The sequence below is a fragment of the Tachypleus tridentatus genome, chromosome 10, assembly GCF_004210375.1.
Source record: "Tachypleus tridentatus isolate NWPU-2018 chromosome 10, ASM421037v1, whole genome shotgun sequence".
Classification (NCBI taxonomy): Eukaryota; Metazoa; Arthropoda; class Merostomata; order Xiphosura; family Limulidae; genus Tachypleus; species Tachypleus tridentatus.
In genome coordinates, this window is record NC_134834.1 from 160794262 (window position 1) to 160813631 (window position 19370).

The following is a 19370-nucleotide window of genomic DNA, read 5'->3' on the forward strand; positions in this document are numbered from 1 at the left end:
GACTGATGTGTGACTAAATTTGAAGCCTTTTTTATGAAAATATCTTTTAATTAATTGCTTAATAAGATAGACAATAAGAACGAATTTTTACCATTTTTATAATTAGCGTTTATGAGACGTATTGCGGGTGGAAAAAAGTAATTAATTAGAATGTTCGAAACCTTTTGTTGTTGTTGTAAGTCGTAAATGATTTAAAATGGTATTTCTGTAAAACATTTACTGACAATTAAAAGGAATAAAACGTTAAAATCATTACACAATAAAGAGTTATTACAAAAGGAACTTGCCCGTAAAAAAAAACAACAAAAAAAAAACCTACATGTCTCAGTTCAGTGTCCGATGGCACCATTTCTAAGGAATAACACTAAAGGTATAGTTGAGTCTTGTATATCTACAGTTATTTAAATACCAATAATGCCATTGAGGCTTTATCTACTCAGAGTTGCAAGGCAACTCTTCAGTACTCTATTATTTCTAGACCTGGACCAGCTTCCTTGTTTAAGATACAGTTGTCTGTCTGTTTTTTTTAATCTCGTTAGTTTTCTTTGATGTTTCAGTTGTGTGTTCTGCTAACAGTATTTCATTTGCTTTGTATTTTTCTACCTTATTTTTGTATTCATTGATCTATATTTTAAATTTCTGCACGTTTGGCCAGTATAAACTCGAACACAGCTATAAGGATATTTTTTTATACATTCTACATTTATCTTTTATATCTGTTTTTTATATTTTGTTATACATGAATGTGTTTAATTTACAACGCGCAGAAATTCTTTGCTGCGTGCATCTAAAAATAACAAAACTGAATTCTCTTTGGTCCTGTGGTTGACAATATCGTATATAGTAGATTCTTCGAAAAACAATTCTTCGAAAATATTTGTTCGAAAAACAATTCTTAGAAGCTTATACTTGTAAGCATTACGTGTTCACTACGTAATTAGCACTACAGCCTTTCACATACCACATTGACTGTATAACGTTCGTTTTGTTTGAATTTCTCTAAGAGCAGTAAAAAGGAACTAAGGTCGCAATGAAGGTCAAGCAATAACATCCATTAACGTCAATGCCCTCGATCTCGCATGACAACTGAGCAAGTGATGATCTGTTGGTTGTGTTTTTGATGTACTGGCCAGTGTGACACTTGGACGCACCATTTAAACGCAAAAGGAAAAAGAAATCCATGACTAAAACAGTTTTACTGTAACTAGAAATGAAAATTGTTTTAATTGATTTGTTAGTTTTGCCATTAGAGCTGATAACTGTTGGATGATCTATCATAATTTTATAGGGATTTAGGTATTGAAGACCTGGAAGGGTCAGATTCTAAGTGACCTTTTCTTCCATCTGGTAGATGGTAACTGATTTCTGGAGAATACATATAATTACTACATGAGGATCAAAGTATCCTGAACTTATTATTCTGATCCCTATCAGGGCAGTGTACATCCACGTAATGATAACAATACTCATATGACTGTGCACATTTTCTATTTATTCGTTGTTGCAATGCTTCTGCACGTGGCGAATAGTTCCATGTGTGTATTCACATCTTCATTTATTTTATTTGCTCCTCGAGAATATATTACATAAATATCTTATTCATGCTTGTCTCAGCAGCTTAAAACTAATATTGCATGGTGACCTGATTAAGTGCCCATTTCTAATGTACGTATTAACAGATGAAGGGTGCTTAGGCCTATCGTTGTCATGTATGCAGTAACAATCAAATTCACATAGTAAGCCTTTTTTTTTCTGCCAATTTTTTGCGAAATAATTCAGCGAATTATTCAACAGTATCGGAGATGGCTTGTAAGTTCGCATAAATGTGTATGAATTTGGATGATGTGAGTCGGGGTTATTTGTATGCTGTAATGAGTATGGAGTTTTGTATTGATTGGTGTTTATTGATGTGTTTGGGTGTTATGTATATCCGTACAGTTTTCTAAAACTGGATGTATATATATATTTTGATTATCTAACGATGTACCGTTTTTTTCACCTGTTAGACTTGCATAATACTGAAAAGTGTGTTTTGAAAATACCCTCCACTGACCATCAATCACTTTATACGAACAGTCCAGCGTAGTGCTTGTAGACCGTGCGTTGTGTATGTAGTGTATAGAAAAAAACTATTATAAAATTATTGCGAACTATTTCCGCTAAAATGTTAAATGTAAGTAAGAAAGACAGACCTAAGTAAGAGTTGAACAGATATTATTTTTTAAAGACAAAGGATAACATTTATTGAAAATTTGAACAGTTTGAAAAATACTGCAAAGGTCATGTGATAACAGTTGCCGATAACGTTGGTCGAGAATGTCGTAAATACAACTTTTCTGGCGATGTTGTCGTATTGAAGTTAAGAGTGTAATGCACAGCATACAGAATGATTTACAAAATCCACGTGATGCACCATATTATATTTTCTCACGCGTCATTATGACTCGGCCAAGTTGATATACAAGACAGCTTAAAAGTAACTGTTTGTAATTTACGTGGGAAACAAAATGAAGGGTTAGTTACTCCAAGTTATCTAAGATATATTGCTTTTCCAGAATAGTGCACTGAAACTGGAAATGGAGAGCATTTTTTTAATGTTACGACCCTGGTGCAACAGATGATCGAATATTGGTTTTCTGTACAAAAATGAACCTACACTTACTCGCAAGTTGTGATCACTTGTACCCTGATGGAACATTTAAGACTGTTTCAAATTTTTAAACACTTTATATACAATTTAATTTATACAATGTTACCGAATAAAAATGAAGATCCGTGTATTAGACTTTTTAGAGAGATAAAGGAGTTAGTACCTGCCTTTAATCCTTATATGTTGCCTTAAACGTATGTGCTGACATACTTTGAACTTGTAATGACAAATGCAATTCATATTGAATTTCCACGTGCAGTTAATCATGGAACCTTTTTTGTTGTTGTTTTTTCTTCCATTTCAGTGTATTTATCGTAAAATTAGTAAAAATGGCCTCAAAGATACTACACAGATGCAGGCTTCGCTTTAAAGATTCACATGCTCTTACAAACCACGTGGCAGAGATATTCAACTTTCTTATTGATGAAAACATTTTCCCACCCGAAACTTAATCTGTGGTTGATCATTTTGAGAATACTTGAACTGGACGTCCTGATCGAAGAAAACGACACCGGCCTCCTGTATTTAAGCTTGAGATGTGTAACTGCTATGAAGATGTGCAACAGAAGTAGTCAAAAGCTAACAATTCTATAGAAGGATGACATCGTGGATTTTTTTTTTAAGTTTATGCAAATCAACCAGATATAGAAGTTCATTTCTGCGATAAAGAGGGAGCAAAGTCTGAACGAGCTGTGTACAGAGAAACTTTCAAGGGGTTAGGAACCTTCTGTTGGCAGAACATGATATCGTGACTGTGCAGAAAGATTAAAGAAGACCTGTCAGTGCGTTTCAACCAACAAAAAACTTGAATGATTACTTGCATGGTGTTGCATATAACAGAAACTATTGATTTATAAATAAATAAGATTGGTATTTTAAAATGTTTTACTAGTCTTATAAAATTGTTTATTTAATATCGTGATGTAATATTCTCCATTCTGATTTATATATGTGATTTTGTTACTTATGTATGTATTTCCTTATGTAATAAATAACATCGATCCATTTCTCTTTGCAAATTCATCGAAAGGTAAGTTATGTCTTTTCAGTATTTTATACACTAATTTATAATTGAAAATCGATCTAAAAATTGACCATTCGAAAAACTGTTTGTTTGTTGTTGTTGTTGTTTAAGATTCGTTTTCGAATAATTTTCTTGTAAATGGGACATTATAGGTTCATTATTTTATTTTTATCACACTTTTACTGTCCAAAATGTTCGTTTTTAACGGATACTCGTGAAGATACAGTAGGAAATTCGTTTGATTTTATTAACAAAATTTCGTGGATAGATATAGAATTAATTGATAAATTAGTTTCTTTTTACATTGTGTTACTGTGTACGAGTGTTCCGGTTAATGAGGCAAGCTCTGGATTGTTTAGAAAATAAATTATGGAGAGTAATAAATTTTCTCTGCTTGATGTAATGAAATTTTAAAACTTGCTCATGAATGGGTGTCAAACGCATATTTTAAGGTGGGAAATAGTTTTTTAAAAAAACAGAGTAAATGCTTAGCAATGTGGTCTCACCTGTGTCCTCTTTTATGCGAATTATTTATGCTCGATTTTGAAATGAGTATTTTTAACATATCTGAATGGAAACCCATAGCGTGGTTATGGTATGTAGATGGGACTTTCTTTAGTGTGACGGAATGACATTAGGACTTTAAAAACGGGACTATCACCACACAATAGATTGTGTCATCCATGGACACAAAAACTATCCGTCTTTTCCACATTTGTATTTAGAGCATTAAAATATGCATTTATGATTTTGATGTGGAAGCAGTTTCGTGAAACATCAACACAGAGATGAAAAATATAAACCCGAACGTATTGACAAATTGTATCGTAAACGTATCAATAAACTAAGAAAGTTGACTTGTACAAGGGAGAGGGAAATATATAAAGTATATTACGTTTGTTTACCGTATGTTCGAGGCTTATCTACAAGAATAGGTTACATAATGAAAAAATACATTAGAATGTAGTAATACATTCTCTCCACGTTGTAAGTATCTTGAGTACAAAAGATAGAAGTTTATAAATGTGAGATTTTATAAAATTCCTTGTATCTGTGGTTAAGTTTATTCTGGCCAAATGAGTGAAATTTTAAATTCAGGATCAAATCACATAAGTGCGGTAGAAAATTGCAAAGTAAATTAATCTGTATGAGGAGAAAACGTGGAGGGAATATTTCCTGTTATAAAATTGGAATAACACTAAGTTGATAAAACGGGTAGAATTTAAAGTTGAATTAAATAACCAGACAGATGTTTTGTAATGTTGGGTAGGTTAAGCCTAGATGGCATTATTCAAATATCTGTGTGGTATTGAAGTCCCAACCATGTCTTTACCGTTATTCCATTAACCCTGAGACCTGAAATATTTTCAAACCTAATTTTCTGGCATGAATTTTATTTTGTTTGCATCATTACTCCTAAAAATGGTATCATAAGACACTGAAGCACATGTATAGTCATTTTTGGAGTAAGTTCCTGTTTGTAATTACAAGTTATTGCTTAATGATTATTCACATTATATTCCTCATAATTGTAAATAAAGGTGTCGGTCGTTTTTATAAATCAAATTAAATATTTCACTTCCGTTGGCACTTCTGATGTTGATACCGTATATAAAGGTATCCTCGTACATAAGAAGAGGTATCAGTAGAAAACCCACTGTAGTTTAGTGTTGCAAAATTATCTTAACTTCTAATGGAGAAATAGATTGTAAAATGTTTCATTTACATTTTCTCTACAATAATTTATAATGGCTATTGGTTTTTTCTAGACAAAATTGCTTTTGAATTTGAACCTTATTGACTGTTTTAGAAGTTTCACGAAAAACCTAAAGCCTATCTGCATATAGTTATCCATAATTTTGAAATGATATAAATTACAAAGGAAACAGCTAGTCAAAAAATATCTACTGTCAGACTTGTAATCAGAGTGGAGCAGCTGCCCTGGGCGCAAAGCAGTGAAGGGTAGCGAAAAGACCAAAATGACTTGCCACAGCAGTGACAAAGGGTCGGCTTCGTGTCGCCGCTTATTCTTGGGCTATTTTTATCTGTTGTAATGATAGTGTTATTGTGGCAACTGGCCGCTAACCATTCTCAAATATCATTGTTACATCATGTGGAACCACAATGGTTGATAGTGAAATCTCCAACTTAATAAGTCGCAGCGTTTTTTAGGTTGAAATGATGATATGAATCAGGTTTAAAAAATATTTGCTTATGTAGGCTGAAAGGTAATTCGTTAAGAACGTTGTTAATGAAATAACGTACACCCTACTTAGTACTGTACACGTAGAATCGCATGATTATATCCAGTAAGTGATAACAGTTGTTCATTGTTTTCGTTGCCCTCGTATGTTATCCATTTGACCCGCTAGTTTTTGCAAAAGGATAACGTAAAATAACAAAGTCAATAACTCGAGTATTTTCGAAAAGCAGAATATCCGTCTTCATTAGTCATGTGGATATCATTAAAGTAAATTTTTACGAGCGATTTTGCTAATTTCTGAAATCGTTAGGTGGGGACCGTTTCAATCTGTGTAACGATTGACATCAGCGTGATATCTCCGTCTTCTAAATACACTGTCCATACACGTGGTTGAACATGGGTAATATTTACTTCAGATTTGATTTGTTTTGCGCTACTTGAGGTCTATCTGCGCTAGTCGTCTCTATTTAGCAGTGTAAGACAAGAGGGAAGACATCTAGTCATCACCACCCACCGCCAGCTTGTGGATTATTCTTTTACCAACAAATAGTGGTATTAACTGTAACATTATAATGTTACGGCTGAAAGGGGCGAGCATGTTTGGTGTGAGGGGACTCAAATTCGCCATTCTCCGATTACGAGTTGAGCAGCTTAATCACTTGGCCATTCCAGGCCACAAGAGGATGGTATTGACGTCCAATACATATAATTTGTGATATACCTAAAACGTAAACTAGCTTTTTTTGTGCGTGTTTTAGGAACTAGAATAACTACACTATTCTTATCTACATGGTGAACGTATTCAGGGGCCGCTTACTTGGTTTTTATTATTATAACTCTGAAAACTGTATGGTAAGAGAACCATTCTTCATTTTTTGGCAGTAGGATATTATGGACGTGCCTTGCATGTGGAACAATTTGAAGGAAAGAACATCCCCCAGTTTTTGGTGAACACTAATGAATGTAGATTTGTTAAACCTACATCCTATTTTACAGAAGATAGTATACCTTGGGGGTCAGTCTCAAGGTTATCAATATTGTTTTTTAAGGGCGTATCTTATCTGCCTGTCTATGAAGCAATTAATTTAATTTAAATTAATATTGTTGAGAATAACATTTTTTTTTTATGCTTAATGAAATTTGGTTATAAAATTTTGGCAACACTTTTTAAAAACAAGTTGAACATGTTTTATTTTTTACACTTTTTATAATTAGAAATTCATTTTGGGACAATGAGCAGCATATCAAAACATTAATTTTCATAACCTTTATTTAAACTCAGTCAAAAAAAATCTTGGGACAAAAGAAATTCAATAATTTTTTTTTTAAATCAATATTTCAAGGTAAACAGAAAAAATACTGGCTAATTACTACTAGAAGCATGCTTGCTGCTGAGAGTTTTGTTTATGAATGATTGCTTTTTGATAATTGATTATGCTGTGAAGACCACAGATGGTAAATATTTTTTTCTGAAAGATTTCTTGGTTATTATTAAGAGACTAGTTCTTTCTGAAAAATTGCTTGATTCTTGGTTACATCTGGGAGATTGATTGTTGTTCATAAACTATTTGACTGTGTGAAAGACTGGTTGTTGTTGAGAAAACTATTTGTGTGTATGTATGTCTGTGAGACTGAGTATTTTAAAAGCATTTTCATAGCATACTATGCAGTTAGAACATTAATGACCAATGGACAGTATAATTATACTTGAGTGTTTAGTAGGAAAAATGTGGAGCAGAGTGCTCATGAAAATATGGTCACTGTACTGGAAGCTGTAAGGTTACACCAACATATTAAAATTCACTTAAATTGATGCAGTGTTTTTACCTGAATATATTGTGACAATAAGGAAAATGAAGCAACAGACTTTGAAAATTATTCTTACCTAGTTTTTTAGTTTACTGTCCTTTCTATATATACCATCTTTGTCCTGTTATTGTGTTTTAATACATGTCACAACAGGGCTGTAAATGTTATCAGCTTTTTTGAGAAAATGCTGTAGAGCAAACTTGAGGATTTAGGCTAGTCTATATTTGTTTTTATTATTTCTTTTTATAGCTGCTATATCAATTTTTTGCCCACTGTGAATAAACAGTAATGTAAATAGGTAAACAACATAGGATCTTCTATGCACATTTTATGTATATAACTTGCAAAATACTGACTCTGGTAAATTGCAGGACAAAACGTTTTATAATAAACAAATGAAACTTGTATTCTTTGGTCTCTAGAATGGTTTAATACTTATCATTAGTTAAATGATTTATGTGATTTCAAAGATTTGTAACATTCATTTGTTGAAGTAAATGTAAATTATTAATAGAGTTCATAGGTACACTGTTCAGGATTAGTTTTATTGACTTTAAAGAAGATTCATTTCTTGCTTTTATTTTTGTTTTGAAAATCTGGTAGACAGCAGTCTCACAGTTTCTGATTCTTTACAAACATAGTTGGTCTTGAATAACCAACAAGGTGTCAGTAAGCTTTGATCTATGATAAATGTGACATTTTAAAAAAAAATTTACTGATTACTTTGAAAGTAAAACTGAGTGTATTCTCTCATTTTCAGTAAAAGTTAATGCATTAAAATTTTATGATCTGATGATGACCAAAGAAGGTCGAAATGTTGTTTGCTCCTCTACATAAAAAATTTTCTCAACCCAAACCAGACATTTTGACATGTATACCTTTTTACTCTCTTTGTGTGTGAATAGTGTAAGGAAATGGATATCTAAGTGAACATTTAAATAATACTGATGAATTTATCTGTGAATTAAATAATTTAATATGTTTTATACTTTGTAAGAACTGTACATATATTTTGTACATGAACATTCAATGTAGCTTATAGAGGTTTTGCATGTGATGCCACTGATCACGTGATTTCAATGCTGACGCCATATTGGTAGGCAACATCACCAGGCAGCGCAGTTGACCATATGTATGGATGTATACATTGTGAACTGCGACTGCGTGGTGTAAATGTTGTCATTAGTCATATCAGATAAATCTTCAATATGAATGGACCTATATGTTTATCTGATTATGCAATGCAAAAGGCTTGAGTCATAATCATCAGGATCATTATATTGATAAAATCAATTTGAAATGTTTTGTGTTTCCTGTTATGTTAATTACCATTGTATGGTATTTCAGTTTACTACATAGACTGCTCTTGTTGAATATTTAAATATTAAGTGATAAATGTGGAAATTGTAATCTTTTGTGACCTGGCTGGGTATGACAATTTTACTTTTGTGAGCATAAATAAATACATATGACATATTGTAATATTTATTTTTATTTGTGTATACGGGTTTACAGTTTTCCTTTTCACTTGAAAAAATAAAAGTCAAATACCTCCAAACATTTACTTGGCACAAACATAACTAGTGAAGGTACAACATATTACTTGAACATAAAACAATTTACTAATCTTTCGGGATAACAGAAGGACACATATTTGCCAAAGCACAGGAAACATGCACAATTTTATCAAAATTATTTATGTTGTCAACATCAACACTATGTACAGCAGCAATTGAAATAATTGATTCCAACATTGTGTATTTTAGTCAGGTAACATCTATGATACATTCTACGTGGATTCTAACTGATGCTATTTATCTGGTTGTTTCAATATTCACAGCATACAGTTGCTTTTTACCTTTTGTAAATGTTGGAATTTCCAATTTAGCACCATAGTAGCCAAATGTATCTTTTAGATTAAACCCTTTGTTGGCCAATATTGTGTCACCTGGATGGATGTTGTTAAGAAACCCAGAATCTTCTGTTACGAATTTGTCACTTGTTCGCCTCCATAGCCTCTGGATATAAAAATTATTACTCATTGTGGTGAAATACCAATCAAATATTTTGCTGTATTATGTGACTTGTAATTGGAATATGTCTGAGCTCTTACTTTAAAATCAGAGGGTCTCTCAATACAAATTTCAAAACAATCAATGATACACGCACACTTTGGAAATGTTCTCTGGAAACAGGTGGGGATAGTTTTATGAAGAAGATCACGATCTGGTAAGAAAATGGTTGCTGGAACTAAACGAGCATACATCACATCTGTAACTGTCTGAAACAACCTGGATATTGTTGAAGAATGCACACCTTACGGAAAACCTAAGTATTGCATATTCATGTCAAATCTCAGTCTTAACAGTGTTATCAGTATTTGTTGAAACACATTCAGAAATTCCATTGGCCTTAATACTCAGGAGATTATACAAACACATCAGAGTTTCATATAAGTTCAGACTTGTGAGAACATTTACCTTTTTGCCATCTTTTGCTAAAGATTTTTGATCAAATCAAATACTGTCAAGTTTTTCACAGAGAGCAATATTTTCAGTTCTCAATTGTTGACACTCTGTCTGTAAAGCTTCAATGTCAGTCATACTAAGATAAGTCTGTACGGAGATCTCTCTGGCTATGTCTGGAATTTGAGATCCATCTTCCTGTTCATAAGCAGCTTCCACACAGTACTTAGCAGGAGCAGAAGCTGACATGGACAGCAGAAACTGGTCGGTTTCACTCTGGAACACCACTGAAACAAAATGAAAACTACTTGTGATTGATTTATATATATTCATGTTTATTAAATGATTATCAGAAACCTAAACTGAAAGTTACAAAGGACATACTTATATGAAAAAATACTCAAAAATCAAACACATCATAGGTTACTGAAATAAACATTTTTTATGGTTTTAACAGAAGTTTAAAAATTAAAAACCCACCACATCTTCACTTTTTGGAGGCTGATCTTCTGTTGATGTTTCCAGAGTGACTTTTGACTTTTTCTTCTGTGGAGAAGACACATATCAGAACTGTGAAGGAATGTAGTCTGGGGAAAGGGGGTCATCATTCTGACCTGTAATACAAAAATAAACATATTGCATAATTTTGTGACAATTAGCTGTTTTCACATATACAAGTTGACAAATACACAAGTACCAGTATATAATAATATTCGTAAACAACTTGCAGCCTGAATTTTTTTATTTAAATAAAAGTGAATCATTAACTGTTATTGATTAAACAAGAAGACTGTAATCCAAGAGGCAAGAGTAACTGAGTTGTTTATGTATTGTTCTTTTAAATGAAAAGTAAATTTTATACAATACACAGTCGTGATGCATGTTAAGCTAAAGAATAATATAGAGAGAGAATTTTATATTCGTTTTTTTGTGACCTGTCACGAACTATTTTGTTTATGACTGTTTATGCAGCCCCCTTCCCCTCATTATAAAAGTAAAAGAATATAATATTATATTTGTACAGCCTCAACACAACTATAGAACGATTGTATTTTGTTTCTGGTTTCAGAGCCCTCCTATATTTGTAATCTAAACTATATATTTATTATCTCCTGCAGAAATAGTGGTTACTTATTCAGAATGAAATGGTTGCTGCAGACACGACTCGGGCTGGTGGACTGCCAACCTTCTTGCTTTACTGCAGCGATCCATCAAGATCTACACTCAGGATCCATCAGAAAATGGTGAAAGCTCTTTTCTGGTTATCGGTCCTGTCTGTTCTGACAACCAACAGCTACACATGTAGTCACCATGATCAAAATAATTTAGAACTGTTATGAGAAACGGACTGCTGACCAGCTAACTGAAATGCACTGATGTGGCATCTAGCCTACCGTCATGGTGGCATAAGTTTATATCACGTGATTGTGTGACGTAACTGCAACTCGTCTAAAAGAATGGGCTCATTATAAATGAGTTTAATATCAAAGTATACAAAGCATGTGGTTTGAATGCCCTTCAGTGGTCTGTATGAAGTAATTTTATGTTGTTAGATAAGTAAAGTCATGACACTTTGTATAGTTGGTTATATATGTAAAAAGTTTATTTTGCTCAAAGTGGCATACATATTTTTTAGTGATTTGTTTTTTTTAATCCTTGAAGATGCTAGTAATATGTAGTGCAGTAAGTAATGTCTAGAAGTTTTATTGGTGTCCAAATTAGGTCATTTCTCTAAATATTGACATTTTTGTTTTTCAGCATTCGTTCATACAGATGGTGTGTTCAGACATTTAGGTGATGACATTCCTCTCTCTATGTATGAGGTAATAAATTTTATGTACTAAACAGAAATTTATACTTTTTACAGGAGATTTTTAACTAAAATCATGTACAATTATGGCCATTTTCTAAAATGTTAAATTGTTTGTGTAAAATGTGACTAACTTTCAGTTTGAACAGGTCAAAAATTAATTATTAATGTTATTGAAAATTTGTGTGTTAAACACTTTAAGACTAATAGAGATTTTTGTGCCATGCACAGCATTTACTTTGTGTTCATAGGGATGATAACAGGAAAGTGTGTGTGTGTTTGTTATTTACTATGCGCATCTGTTAAACACTGCCATAAAACTATAGATATTCATTCATAGTGACTAGCTTTTTAATATTAATGTAACTGTTTTCAATATATTATATAACATGTAATTTTAAATGTCCTCAAGACATGGGCCATAAGTAAGATCCATTAAAAAGTTATTGTGATCAGAGATTGACAAAGGCAGCAGTAAAAGGAAAAAAATATTAAATGACTGTTAAACTTGTAAACATGGGAAAGATTAATAAAGCAAAGTGATTTTAGAATCTTTTTTTACTTGTGCATCAGAATCCATAAGTTTCATGATGTTCAAAAGTTAGGAAGTTAGAAGTTTTTTTGACACAGACATACAGACTGTTGCATATTATAATTTGTCTCAGACAAGCCTTTGATTTATTGTTTATGTACGTTGCAGATTGTGATTTCAACTAGCTGAGAATTTGAATATAAACGTTCACTGAATGTCAATATCATATTTATGATATTTGCCAACAAGATTGATACAAACAATTTTCTTTCTTAACAAACATATATTTTAATATACAAACAACAATACAATGTATAATAATGGTTATTACAAATAATAATTTATATACACAAGTTTTACAAACTTGCAAACAATACTGAGTTGTATGTCTGGTGGGGAACTGAATCTTTTACAACGGTTCACTGAGAGCAAATTAATGTTTTGTTGATACACAGGTACACTTTTCTTGACAGCTAGCTACCTAGCTGTTTTGCTGAGCACATGTAAGTTTTTGCTGATGACAGTATGTGATATCCTCATAGAAATTCTAATGCTCAAAGTTAATTCACTGAAGTTAAAATGTTGGTAATCTTCAAAATTGATGAGTGTTCCTGGTCAAATATCTTTAGTTTTCTGATTAATAAGAGCTTATGACAATTGTAGCTTCTGAGGTTTATAACATACTGACTATATCAAGGCAATATTTTTATTAAACTGTTTCTCCACATTGTGTTGATTACTTTTTCTGAGCTGAGAGCAAATTCTCTAGAAATTTTAGATAAGGCAACAATATTGGTATTTTACACGCACACATTGTATGTTGTTGATTCTTGTGTGATCAAAAATCTTCTACAAATTTAAAGAATGGGCAGGACTTTTGCAATACACATTTAATAATTTGAATGCATTTCTAAATATATATTAAACTGAAACAGACATAGATATTAAAATAAATATATAATATTATATCCACTACAGGAAACAAAACACTGTAGTTAATGACTGATTTTCAGCTCAGTAATTTCATCTGAAACCTGTTTAGACTGAGTGTAATCCTTGCATATTAAATATTATATGAAGATAGTGACTGACTTTCAGTCTATTATACCAGAACTGGTTCTTGGATATATGACATAAATTCGTATAAATGTATATCATTGGATGCAATGACTGTTAACTCATGATTTATAGTGTTTTTGTTTTTTTTCAGGGGTTGGATAATATTATGAAACATGAAATTTAAGTATAAAATTAAAGTAGAAGATAGAGCCCAGTATTATGTAAAATATATTTTCATCATTTTATCCCAAACTTTAAGATCTTGTGAAGTTAGCAGGTGTGTAAGAATGTAGACTTTTATAACATTTGCATCATGTTCTGTATTAAATACTTCATTAGACAACACTGATGTCTGAATTCTTTTTTTCTTTTCCAGTTTTTCAATGTTGAAAATGCTTTTACATCAAGGTAAGTTAATAAATGTAACAATTTGCCTATTAAATCCTGATACATTGTGTTGTAATACCTAGTTTGTGAGTTTTCAGTTGTGTTGGCTAGAAATTACTGTTAACAAAAATCTCTATTACCATTATCACCTGTAATAAAATATAAAACTGTAATTACATAGAAGAGAAAATAAGAAAGTATATTAAACACTTTTAAAAACAAGTTTCCAATTTTTATAGAGAATGACCATTTCAAAAATATTTTTATGTAAAAACATTAGTCTTTAGTTTTTGGTATTAAATAAAACTGCAAAAGGAAAGGTTAGTTTTAGTCTTGATGAATTTCTAGTAATATCAAGAAACTTTAACAAAACCAGCAGCTGCCTCTGAGACTAATTAAAATTAGTATTGGAAGTTTTGTATATTGAAATTTAGTGTAAAATATCCTGAAACACAAAGTTTTATTGTGGTTTTTTATTATCATCATTTTAGAGATATCACAAACAAGAGTATGTTTTGACATGGTCATGTAGTTTTAGTAATAAAATTATTCATATTTTACATAGTTTTAGATTAATTTTCATTTGCTACTGAAGTTGTTAGCTCAATAAGTTTGAGTATACATATATACTCTATATATTGAATCACATATGTTCAAAAACCACCATCTGTTCATGCTGTTGGCTATAATGTTTCACAAGTAGACTACCAGAATAATTTTTCAGCTTTAAAGAAATAATAACAACAAAAGAGCAGACTATCATCACACATTTGCTGATGATCCTGGTGGAATTCTCATGCTTGTGAAAAACATTAATTGATTACATTCCTTGAGTAACCAGATGTTTTGTTATTCTGTGATTTTTTTAAAATTTTGTTTTGTGTTAGTCTAGCTTAATGACTGCACAAACAAAAGTTCACTGTTTAATACAAATGTTCTTAAACAACTGATTTTTATATCTATGCAGGTTTTTTCCAGTGTAGTTTTAATGACCATTGGTTGCATAAATGTCCACATCTTGTTGTGGAATGGGGACTATCAGATACATGTAACTTTCAGGCCAATACAACAACAAATGCTCAAAGGCCAACAAATGCTGGCTAATGCAGCACCTAATTATTTAAACTAGTAGAGCCTGATGTGGATTTGACAGTCAACTGGGTAGGTGCAATAGTCAGCTTGCACCCACATCATAGTATTAGTGTATAGGGATATGTTTTTGTATAGCCTTTGTATCAACTATCTAGATCTTCAGTTTGTATAAAAGTATCTGTTTATATGTACCATATATTGTACAAACCTAAACCATTATTTTTAACAGGAAATATTGGGTGTACATAATGTATAAATAACGAAGTAATTTGCCTTAGAATATATTTGTTGTAAATGTATATTTTAAAGATAATATTTAAAGACTCGTATAGTGATTTTCATGATTTTGTATATTGTTTGAAGTTGTAACACACACAAAGAATGAGATATGAATTTTAATCGGTGAAATCTTTGTAAAAAGATCACTGAGGTTAGAAATATTATAAATTGTATATATTGGTTACCTTTTCCCATTGATTCCCACTGCATATAATAATTTATTTGATTTCCTTCAAAGCAGAGAGTAGATTCTAATTGCATAATACAATGTCTTAATTTTGTCAGTCAATCCATCTGTCTATTTTATGCCTTTATAAGTAGGTATGTAGTTCCTGAACTCAACCTTGTGTTTTATTTATTTAATTCTATGTAAGTGTTTTACCTTGCATTCCCTGAAACATGATGAAAACTGTCATAAAATGGATGTTGTTCATTGTACTTAAATAATTTGGTTTAATAGTTAAAATCTGGAAAGTGTGTTATTTAAAATATCCTCAGCATTTTGTGATTTTAAGATATTTTTTTTCTTATTGGCAGATCTAGTTTTCTTCTCTATCAACGGGAACAGGTTCAGATTATTACTGTGCAATATATAAATACATACATAGTGTTTATTCACTTTCTGCCACTGTACCAAGATTTAATTTGTAACCCTATTATATCTGTTACATTATTTCTGATTTTGGATGTTTGCATGTTATTAATTTGTTTTATTAATAAATATATATGTGTGTGTGTGTTTATCATATGTCACTGCAGAAGTTGTTGTGAAATGACAGTTGTCTGATGGACGAGTACATGGAGGGGTGGCACAGTTGTTGGATCGGCATGTGCCCACCCTGCCTTTGCCACTCAATATGCCCTTGGAGACCATAGCCATTCATGGGTTGTAACATCACTGTTTGTTCTCTTTATCTGTTTCTTGGAGAGACCTGTGATCAATCAGACCTTTATGCTCTTATGAACAGTTGCCATCTCCATTTTTAATCCTGATGGTCTTTAATAGACATAATCCCCTTTGGGGTGGTGCTGATATTGATGGGAGAGGTCATTCTATAGAGGGTATGCTCTCAGATCACAAACTTTTTCTCTTTAATACTGGTTAGTATATATATTTTCATACACCTGGTCAGCCTTTTACTGCTACTGATCTCTCTATCTGCTCCCTTTCACTCTCCTCTCACTTTTCTTGGAGGGTTGACAGTGACTTGTGGGTTAGTGGTCATTTCCCTGTCATTTTGAAGGAGACTTACAATGGTCGATGCCACCTGACTTCCATGCCTCTGTTAAAGGTTAACCAGGCCAACTGACCCTCTTTCACTGCTCTCTCTCAGAAATTGATCCTGCTATTATCTATAAGCCATTGATAGAGGGCAATAACTGACTGTATTGTCCAAGCAGCTGCTCATTCTATTCCCAAAACTTCAACACATTTTCCACAGTATCCTTGTCCTTGGTGGAGTCCTGCCTGCCTGCCAAATAACAGAATGCTCAAAAGCAGGCCTAAGATACTTGACCATAAAGCTGCTGATGAGCATTGCTGATACTCTTGGCGAAAGTTTTCTCATGCATCTAGCACTTCTGCTTCATCTCCCACCTTCTTAGCCATCAAGACTTGGGCAGATTAATCACCTCTTTCATTTTGAGCTTATTGTCTCTATAACTGTCACCCCTTTACATTGGTGGAACTCAAACTTGCTCTTTATTGGTCTGGCAGTACATAAGTTGGACTTGATGATATTCCCTAGGAGATGCTGTGACATCCCTCTTCTGCCTCTCTTGCTTTCTTCTGGTTGTTTTCAACAGGATCTGGCAAGAGAATACTTTTGTAATGCTTGGTGCTGGGCTACTGTCCTCCTTTTTATGAAGCCTGGGAAGAGTCCCAAGATTCCTTCAAATTATAGTCCATTTACATTGATGAACTGTCTGTGTAAGATCTTGGAGAGGATGTTTAATGCTCATTTTGTTTGGTTACTAAAATAAAACAACCTCCTCTCACCCATGCAGTGTGGGTTTCAACGACAGCACTCCACTGTAGGACCACCTGATTCAAATTGAAATGTCAATCAGAGAAGCCTTTCACAAGCAACATCTTGTTTCTGTATTCTTTGATCTTAAGAAGGCTTATGATACTATGTGGAAGTATGGCATTTTGTGAGATCTCTACTCACATGGGTTGCATGGCCATTTACTCACTTTTATCCATAATATTTTAATGAACTGGTAATTCCAAGTCTGTGTGGGTTTGACACCTTCCAATTCTTTCCCACAGAAAATTGGATTTCACCAGGGCTGTCATGAGTGTCACACTTTTCAGTGTGAAGATCTATGCCATCACTGCACTTCTTATTGTTGCAAACAGACTGTCAGTATATCTCAGAACAGCTGGTATGGGTATTACCACTTTTATTGATAAAAAACTAAAGTCCATACTATGTACAAACTACACTGACAAACACAACACCAACATAATTTATAAAATACAATGCAACAACTGCCACAACTTCCATATTGGAGAAACAATAAAAAAATTAGAAACTAGTTCAAAGAACACACAAAAACGGCTTCACATGTTTTCGAACACTGCAAATCACATAAACACAATACAACCATGATGAACACCCAGATATTAATTAGGGAAACAAACATAAACAAATGCAAAATCAAAGAAGCCCTATTTACACAGCAACTAAAACTGAAATGAAACCAATATAAAGGAACACCGTTATAGCTATACAAATTAATAACCTAACATCCACCTGCAACGCCCCCTACAATCCCACACACTTTTATACTCTCGTCCTTCAGACATGTGCCCATCAATGGTTACATTCTTTCTTAACCTGACCCCTCGGTATGGATTCTTGTATGTGGTGAGGGGACCTCCCAGGGAAGGTTCTGTTCTTTCAGTTTCCTTCTTCTGGGATCTAAACATCCACCCATGTGTTTGCTGTGGGTGGTGACCCGTGAAGGGGAGGAGAGGATCCTGTTGGTTGAGGGGTCCAACCCTAACACACCACTTTGGCCTTGAATACCTGTAGACTGGCAGCCTTTGGGTGGCCCCCCTTGGGTCAATCGGCTGGTCCACTTGGGCTACAGTCAACCAAGTACCAGTGTTGGAAGTTCTCAACGGGTGTTGTGGACATTGTGTCTGATGCTGGTGTTTGGGTATAGTGCTCATGAAACCCTGGCGTTGATGCTCTGTCCTTACATGACATTGTAGTGCATCCCCTTGTAGGGCTCCATGGCGGGTGGGGTTAGTGGGTACTGAAATTTTCCTTTTTCCTATGGATCCTCCAATAAAAAATTTAAATAAAATAGTGAAAAACAGTCAATAGGTAAACGACCACGTTTTGAAGACTCTGAGCAGCAATCTTCAACATCTGTAACACCTGTACCCCATTTTCTTATATTACATTCAGAAAAACCTTTAGAGCAAATGTCCCCCTTTTTTATTCAGAAGGGACAAGAGGGACTTGCTGGCTCTCCAAAGTCAGTAAGGAAGCTTCGATCTGGAGACATATTGGTTGAAACATCCACATCCCAACACAGTGAACTCCTCTTGAATTCAAAGGCAATTGGGGATGTACCTATTGAGGTTATCCCTCATGCTACCTTGAATTCCTCACAAGGAGTTATTGTTGAGAGGGACTTGAAGAACATCCCCGAGTCAGAGATTCTCACTGGTCTCTCCACTCAAGGAGTTTCTGCAGTGAGGCACATCTCCACTTGCAAAGACAGAGTTACACTGCCGACAAATATCCTCATTTTGACATTTACATCACCATATGCACTGCCACCATCAAGGCAGGTTATCTAATTTGCAGGGTACGGCCGTACATTCCAAACCCTCTTTGATGTTTCTAGTGTCAGAGGGTCGGCCACTCAAAGACGTCCTGTCGTGGTTCCCTGATATGTGCTCGTTGTGGTGGCAAGGACCACAATGCCTCTGAGTGCTACACGGACCCACATTGTGTCAACTGCAATGGTTCCCACCCTTACTACTTTCATTCATGCCCAAAATGGTTGGAGGAAAAAAGAGGTGCTGCATTTGAAAACG

The 19370-nt window shown here is 33.5% G+C and overlaps 1 protein-coding gene and 1 long non-coding RNA gene across 13 annotated transcripts in view; one reads left to right on the forward strand and one right to left on the reverse strand.

Moving 5' to 3' along the window:
• LOC143230780 (uncharacterized) overlaps positions 1–19370 on the forward strand; it is a 62204-nt gene that overhangs the window by 11538 nt on the left and 31296 nt on the right. For 5 of the 12 annotated variants that reach the window (XM_076464906.1, XM_076464907.1, XM_076464909.1 and 2 more), the window contains exons 2-3: positions 11910–11974; positions 13929–13960. In XM_076464906.1, the coding sequence (XP_076321021.1) occupies positions 11910–11974; positions 13929–13960 (97 nt within the window). Of the gene's footprint in view, positions 1–966; positions 1201–2954; positions 3681–6315; positions 6893–6938; positions 7333–11909; positions 11975–13928; positions 13961–14590; positions 15101–19370 lie in introns of those variants that run through there. The other 7 variants (XM_076464910.1, XM_076464915.1, XM_076464917.1 and 4 more) reach the window with 5 other exon arrangements.
• Positions 9948–11901, reverse strand: LOC143230782 (uncharacterized). Its single transcript, XR_013016628.1, has 2 exons — positions 10632–11901; positions 9948–10438 (listed from the first exon to the last, which is right to left on the reverse strand). It is a non-coding gene; the product is annotated as an uncharacterized LOC143230782 (long non-coding RNA).